Raw genomic sequence first — 8,262 nt, 5'->3', positions numbered from 1 at the left:
GGTTAATAAGCTTTGGTCTTGAGCAGCTAATAGGAAACCTTCACTCTGCTTTTAGCCCTGAGCTTCGTAACCATTGATGCATGTGTTTCTGGTCGACATCAGCTTGTTTGCTATAGGCCACATACTTGCCATGCAGAGGTTTCTGTTCACATCTGCTAGCTAATTTTTCATTATTATTATTATTATTATTATTATTATTATTATTATTATTATTATTATTATCATCATTATTATTGAGTGAGAGAGCAGTGCATGCCATCAAAGTGACACTGGGGTAAAATATACGAAACCCAGTATACCCATCCTACTCAAAAGGTCCCTGAATAAGGGTTGTTTAAAAATGTTGAACAAACCACCCATGTTTCCAGAGGTGAATTATTCAAACCCCAAAGAATTCCTCTTAACACATGGCTATGATGCTCCCTCACTACTTCTGCTCATGATCAGAGATGCACATATGCTCAACTAGCTAAGGTCAAACAACTGAAAAGCAAATCTGTGGTATGGAGCGGAATATTTGCTGTAGCCCAACTTTTATACCAAGACAAAACAATGTACATGATAGCACTTCCAATCAGTTAAGATCAGAAGCCATGAGAGCCACTGCCTGGTACTGCATCAGTGCATGTTATTATTATTATTATTATTATTATTATTATTATTATTATTATTATTATTTATGAAAGCCTCTCAGATAGTTCTTAATTGCCAGTTATTCTTTACTGGAAAGCAGACAACAACAAATTACCAAAGGTTTCAAGTAGAGCCTTCTCCTGTGACGCAAAAAGACAATATTCTCCTTAGAGTGTGAGTTGTACCCAACAAAGCTGTCTTATGGATCGCCTCGAGCCCGACAGCAGCTCCAATATTCTTACTGTTTTTCAAATCCCTTGGAAACTGCTCCTAATGCTCCAATTACCACTGGTATCACCATTACTTACCTCATGACCCATAACTTTCCTATTTCATTCCACAGCGATTGGTATTTCTCAATCTTTTCTGTTTCCTTACATTTCACCCTCGAATCACCTGGTATTGCAACATCTATTATCTTTACTTCTTTTTCATCTTTATGGATGATCACAATATCTGGTCATCTCACCTCTATGACCTGATCGCACTGCATGTTAAAATCCCAGAGTATTTTGTAATGTTTGTTTTCCATTACTCCCTCTGGCTTGTGTTCAGACCATTGTTCAGCTCTCTCGAGGTTTGCTTTACTGCACAACAGCCAGTGGACATATCTGGCCACATTGTTGTGTCTCCTTTTATATATTCACATTGTGTGAGCTTACAGCACTCACTAACAATATGGCTTATACTTTCTCTCTTCTCAGAGCACATCCTACACTGTGGCGAGTCAGTGATTTTATCAATGTGATATTTGGAGTAGCTTGTTCTGAGAGCTTGTTCTTGAGTGCTGCACACTAATGCTTCACTGGGCCCTTTTAAGTCTCTTTTCTACAGCCATTGCCAGGTTCTATTCCAATCAATCTCATCTTTATTCTTCACAAACTGACAGTGCAATTTCTTGTCCTGCCAAATCTTCATCTACTCTCTCTGGTCTTTCTTAAATTTTATTGGATCTATGGCTTTGTTCACTTTTAAGGTTCCCTGTATTTTCACTGCTTCAATCATTTCTTCTTTACTTCTCTTGATACACCAAGCCAGGCTATTCTCCTCTTCCCCTACACAACCCTCACAACACACTAATCCCCATCCTCCCTCCCTCCTCTTTACATACAATCTTAACACATCACTTTGGGGTGTAGTACCTTGTTCATTGTCATTAATTTATGTGTTCTCCAGTCTATCTCTTGAAATCCATGCTTCTTCCAAGATACTATTCCTGCCCCATATCTCATCAAAGCAACAGCCCATGTGTTAATTGCTCTAATCTTATAGTGGCCATTTAGCTTTGATTGGAGAACAAACTGAGTTCTCCTCAAATACTCTTTCCTGTACATTTCTTTCATCTTGTGTTCATTCATTTTATCTCTTTCAATGATACCTAGGTACTTATATCCTTCCTCTCCGACTTCCTTTGTAATTTCACCACTTTCCAGCTTGATCCCATGGCTTTTACTGATGATGATGATGATGATGATGATGATGATGATGATGATAATAATAATAATAATAATAATAATATCAGCCGTAGCAGCAGCAGCAGCAGCAGCAGCAGCAGCAGCAGAAAAAGAAATCAACATAACATGCTTTCTGAAATTTCATACTTCATTATTTCAATGTCTCTATTAACCTGTGTCTATATTGTCAGGTGTTGGGCAGGAGGGAAGCATTGATTAGTTGTATGTGTTTCAAACATACACTCTTTCACAGAACAATTTCTGACAGTTATTTGGAGTGAATTACTTACTGATTCATTTATTCACAAGAGTTTATTCACAATGAGTAATTAAGTAATTGAGTAGGATCCCACTGACCAATTTACAATGTTTAGTCACATGATACATTTTGCATGTCAACAAGAACTTCCAAATGAGTTGAATGAGACAACCAAGTCAGACAGGAGAAAGTACATACATATATATAGATATATATATATATATACAAACAAATATACCTTTGTATGTATGTGTGTGTATGAGAATCTGTACAACCAGCACATTTTTACCGGATTCTTGGTAGGAAAAACAGTTACCTAAATCATGAATTTAAGCTGTTCGAAACCACCATAAAAATAATTCTGGCATTTTGTGTAAAGGATTTTGTTTTATTGGTCTACTGTTCATATTAACTATTTTGGATTTGTAGTGTATCATTATAAATGATGAATAATACCAACATGACAGCTACTGAAGTAAGTATTAATATATTAACCCATAATATTTTCCTCAATAATCCTAAACACTGTTTGAGTATTTTCTTCTTCAGTGAATACTTATTTGTAATGTAGAACTCTGACTAAGAGAAATATTAACGTAACAGCTTTTTCACTACACTAGATTTATATTTTAAAACTTTTGTAGATATATTTCAATCAACTTTTTTCACCTATTTACAGCCTCTGCAACAGTAACAGTAGCTAAGTTTCACTTAAATATTACCTTAACATTTTAAAAAAAGGACATTTTGGATATGTCGCCCTAGATACACTCTGAGAAAAAAAAATACGTGGTTGAAGTGTCTGATTTTAAATATGTGCCTAAATAACAATAACAATTTTGAGTTTGAAAATAGATATAGAACCAAATAAATTTGAAATCAAAGTATGATATCCATGCCTTTTTGACAACATATGTAAAATAGGTAAACATTGGTTTTAAAGGCAGGAGTTATGATTTCAGTTAAGTTCATAACAGTGAAGTCATTTCACTTCTGCTCTGCCATAGTAATCAAGTTTGTGGAGATACCTGACAGCTGTTCTGGGACTGACATGAACATGCTCTGCTATGTCAGAGGTCTTGTAATAAGGATTATCCTCTACACTTCTCTTAACAAAGAGAAGGGTCCTGTCAGAGAGCCCTGGTCAACCTGAGTGGAGTGATGTGGACTCCTTCTCCTCTCTGGTGAATTGCACAATCACTCTATTAACTGTAGAAAGTGGGATCCCAAGATCTTCTGTGATTTTATGCTGACATGTCCACCTTCAGACTGACCCACAATCTGGCCTCTTTGAAATTAAGACAGTTCCAAGGCTTCTTTTGTACATGGCATGATTAAACAGTCACATATAGAACCTGAAACATAAAAACGTCAATTGAAAAAAAATATAAAGCTTTACAAGTTAGAATGAACATAAAACGATGTTTTATCTGGTGTCTATTTACTTCTGTTATGTTTGTGTGTGTTTATATCATCATCATCATCATCATCATCATCATCATCATCATCATCATCATCACCATCATCGTTTAACGTCCGCTTTCCATGCTAGCATGGGTTGGACGATTTGACTGAGGACTGGTGAACCGGATGGCTGCACCAGGCTCCAATCTGATCTGGCAGAGTATCTACAGCTGAACGCCCTTCCTAATATCAACCATTCTGAGAGTGTAGTGGGTGCTTTTATGTGCCACTGGCAGTACTGGCAACGGCCATGCTCAAAATGGTATTTTTTATATGCCACCTGCACAGGAGCCAGTCCAGCAGCACTGGCAACAACCTCATTCAAACGATTTTCTAACGTGCCACCAGCACAAGTGCCAGTAAGGCGAAGCTGGTAACGATTACACTCAAATTGTGCTCTTTACGGACCACTAGCACAGAAGCCAGACAACTGCTCTGGCAATGATCATGCTCGGACAGTGTTGTTAGTGCTCCACTGGCACAGGTGCCAGTCATCGAATATGGTTCAAATATGATTTTGATTTCACTTGCCCCAACAGGTCTTTGCAAGCAGAGTTTAGTGTCCAATGAAGGAGAGGTTGGTATGGGTGCCAGTTGTCGAATTTGGTTCGATTTCGATTTCAAATTCACTTGCCTCAACAGGTTTTCGCAAGCAGAATTTAGTGTCCAATGAAGTAAAGATACGAATAAGTGAGCTGGCTACACTTCTGGCAGAGGCCACAGATTATGCTCTCACTTGGCTTACTGGATCGTCTCATGTACTGCATATTTCCAAAGGTCCCGGTCACTAGTCATTGCTTCAGTGAGGCCTAAAGTTTGAAAGTCGTACTTCACCACCTCATCCAAGGTCTTCCTGGTTCTACCTCTTCCACAGTTTCCCTCAACCGCTAGGGTGTGGCACTTTTTCACACAGCTATCCTCATCCATTCTTGCCACATGTCCATACCAGTGCAATCATCTCTCTTGCACACCACGTCTGATGCTTCTTAGGTCTAACTTTTCTCTCAAGGTACTTACACTCTGTCGAGTATGCACACCAACATTACACATCCATTGGAGCATACTGACTTCGTTTCTTGTGAGCTTATGCATGTCCTCAGCAGTCACAGCCCATGTTTCACTGCCATGTAGCATGGTGGTCCATACACATGCATCATACAGTCTGCCTTTTACTCTGAGTGAGAGGCCCTTTGTCACCAGCAGAGGTAAGAGCTCTCTGAACTTTGCCCAGGTTATTCTTATTCTAGCAGCTACACTTTCAGCGCACCCACCCCCACTACAAACGTGGTCACCTAGATAATGGAAGCTATCAACTACTTCTAGTTTTTCTCCCTGGAATGTGGCAGAAGTTGTTCTCTGCACATTTTCAGTGTTTCTTGCTCCTGAGTATCTGCCACATACAAAAACTATCTTGCTAGTTCACCTTCCTTTGATATTGCTGCACCTCTTATGTGTCCATAGCTTACACTGGGTACATCTCTAGCACCAGATGCCCTTCTTGATGCTAATCTTCACCTCTTTCGAAGCAAAGTAATATTTTGTCATGACCAGACATGTTTTCTTGAAAGACTGGAAACAGGGGACACTGCTTAAATGACAGTGATGCTTGTTTACAACAATCACGTGATGTCAAGACAAGGAAACATAAACACATACACTCACACACACACACACACACACTGGGCTTCCTTCAGTTTCTATCTGCCAAATCCACTCACAAAGCTTTGGTCAGCCTGAATTTATAGTAGAAAACTTTAGCCCAGGTTGTCACACAGAGGAAATGAACTCAAAACCAAATGGTTGGGAAGCAAACTTCTTTACCACACAACCATACATGTGTCTGTATTATCAAGTAACTGATAAAGGGTTATTTATTTCTTTATACACTTACTGCCAACATTCTGCACATCAAACACATGAACTACTCTGCAGCTGGTAAGAAATGATAAAATAATTCTAAAAATACAAATAAACTTATCAAAGTATATTTGCTGTAGATGATTCATAGACATTCATTTTTTACTAATAAGATAGCTTTCACATTTCTCTTTCAGTTGGATGTATGTTTTAAGAAAATCATTATTAATCCATAAGACTTAAAGATTTGGAATTCCGTGACTTCTATAACAGATTTTTAATGATACAAACTTATTGATGAGTTTAAGAAGCAAAATTATTGAAAATTATTGAACAGTGTAAAAAAGAAATAATTTCAAATTTCCTATTAATTTTCAGTTTAAATAAAATAAAACCATGTGTATTTTAGTAAGTATTTAGTTAGGACCCCCAGTGTTACTTCTTGCACTTGTAAATTTACAAAACTAAAACTTGCAAATGATTCTGAGCAAACACATCTGAAGAGACAGCTAAAGAAAATTTTCACTTTGATGCATGATTACACAGGTCTGCAAAATGGAACTTTTTGAAATCTATGGTTTTCTCACAATTTAATGATAAAATATCCCATAATTTGTAGATAAATCTACATATGATAGGACGAAATGAAACTAATAAAAATTAATTTGGTACTTGGTTTAGCAAAATAAAATGGCACAAATGTAATTGAAGAAGGTTGTGAAAAATACTGGATCCAGAACCCATCCTTGCTTCATGCTTTTAGAGATAGGAAGTGTAACTGAAAATGTTTTATTGTGTTTCAAAGGCCCTTTTTTAACCCTAATGAATAAAAATTTAAATATCTTCATGAGTTCTCTACCAAGCCATCAAGGAAGTCTCTATGAAATCATTCAGCTTGCTAGAAATAATAGACAAATTCCCTGGAGTCATATGCTATATCTTAAAACAGGAACGACACATTGGGGAATGTAGTCCTAGTCATACAAAAATATAGGATGGTCATGGCTGGAATGCCTTTGATCATAGATTTGTTTTATCAGAACTGATTCAGGTTAAACAACTGCAACAACCCCCATGAAGTTGGTGAAGAAACTTAAGGTTATCCCAGTTTACCACAATCGATTTCTCTTCATAGTATTGAAATCTTTGTTAAATCAATAAATACTGCATATAAAAATAGAAATTATACTTATGTATCATTCCAAAAAGGTATTTACATACAAAAGTTCATAAATTAACATCATTTTGAGAGATTATTATATAGTATGTCAATAGAAATGATATTAATATTATCAAATAGAAAGCAGATGTCTAATCCCAATATAACTGATTTGGTAAATTCATCTATCTGCATTTGATAAAGTAAATACCAAGCATGTGCTGGAACAATTCAGCCAACAAATTTGTTATCTTGTTGTTGTGTAAAATATAAATATATTAATTAATATGCCTTCTGCTTAAAAAAAAGTGAACCTTTTGCCTATGAAGCAGACATCATTATTTCTTTCATTTCAAAGGTGGTGAGCTGTCAGAATCATCAGCACAGTGGGCAAAATGCTTAATAGTATCACTTCTGACTCTTTATGTTCTGAGTTCAAATGCTATTATCGTTGACTGCTTTTCATCCTTTCAGAGTTGATAAAATAAGTACCAGTTGAGTACTGGGGTCAATGTAATCAACTTTCCCCTCTCCTCAAAATTGCTAGCCTTGTGCCAAAATTAGAAAGAATTATTTCTTTCAATTTTGGAATGTGGTGAGCAGAAGGGGAAAATGCTAAAGCCTTGTAAAAAATGTTATGCAATATTATTTCTGACTTTTTACATTGTGAAATCAAATCCTGCCAAAATCAGGATTTGAAGATTCCTTTCATTCTTTCAGAGTTGCTAAAATGAAATATCAATCAAGCACTGAGATCAATAGTATCCCCTCAAAACTATTGGCCTAGTACCTGGTGTAGAAAGCATTATTCTTTCATTATAGTTTTTGTCAGACAGCTCAATCAACTCTGTAGGGGAAACCTGTGACACAAGAATAACTAGCCAATATTTTTAACAATAATTATCCTATTTTTATTATGAAATATATCATATGGTCTCATGGCTAAGATTGAAAATATGTGGAGCTTACTGAATGACATTTGCTTGCTTTTTTGACAAAGTTGACAGGCTTATAGTAGATCCCACTTTGACTCATATTTTCTCTCTCTTATTATATTGTAGCAAGTTTTCAAGCTTCGGCAGTCTTTCCAGAGTGGAATTACCAAGCATATAGACTGGCGCCAAAAGCAACTGAAGGCTATGCTATTAATGTTTGAGGAGAACAGAAATCTTTTTGTAGAAGCTCTGAAAAATGACTTGTGTAAAGTAAGTATCAAGAATATGAATACCAGGTACCCCACAAGTGAAGCAGCATTTAAATATCAATATAATGTTAAAAATAGATTTTTTTAACAATAAAATAGCTACTTCAGGAATGCTCATACCTTTTATTTTACGATGTTTTAGATTTTTATTATGTTTTACATACTTGACGTGTGTGTGTGTGTGTGTGTGTGTGTGTGTGTGTGTGTGTGTGTGTGTGTGTGTGTGTGTGTG

The 8,262-nt window shown here is 36.4% G+C and overlaps 1 protein-coding gene across 1 annotated transcript in view; it reads left to right on the top strand.

Moving 5' to 3' along the window:
• The first annotated feature begins 2,495 nt into the window (after positions 1-2,495).
• LOC106872011 (aldehyde dehydrogenase family 3 member B1) overlaps positions 2,496-8,262 on the top strand; it is a 33,263-nt gene continuing 27,496 nt past the window's right edge. Inside the window, exons 1-2 of the mRNA XM_014918824.2 lie at positions 2,496-2,821; positions 7,888-8,031. Of these exons, the coding sequence (XP_014774310.2) occupies positions 2,789-2,821; positions 7,888-8,031 (177 nt within the window). The 5' untranslated portion in view covers positions 2,496-2,788. The remainder of the gene's footprint in view (positions 2,822-7,887; positions 8,032-8,262) is intronic.

The sequence above is a fragment of the Octopus bimaculoides genome, chromosome 3 (assembly GCF_001194135.2).
Source record: "Octopus bimaculoides isolate UCB-OBI-ISO-001 chromosome 3, ASM119413v2, whole genome shotgun sequence".
NCBI lineage: Eukaryota > Metazoa > Mollusca > Cephalopoda > Octopoda > Octopodidae > Octopus > Octopus bimaculoides.
The sequence above is the reverse complement of the archived record's forward strand: the minus strand, read 5'-3'. Positions and strand labels throughout refer to the sequence as shown.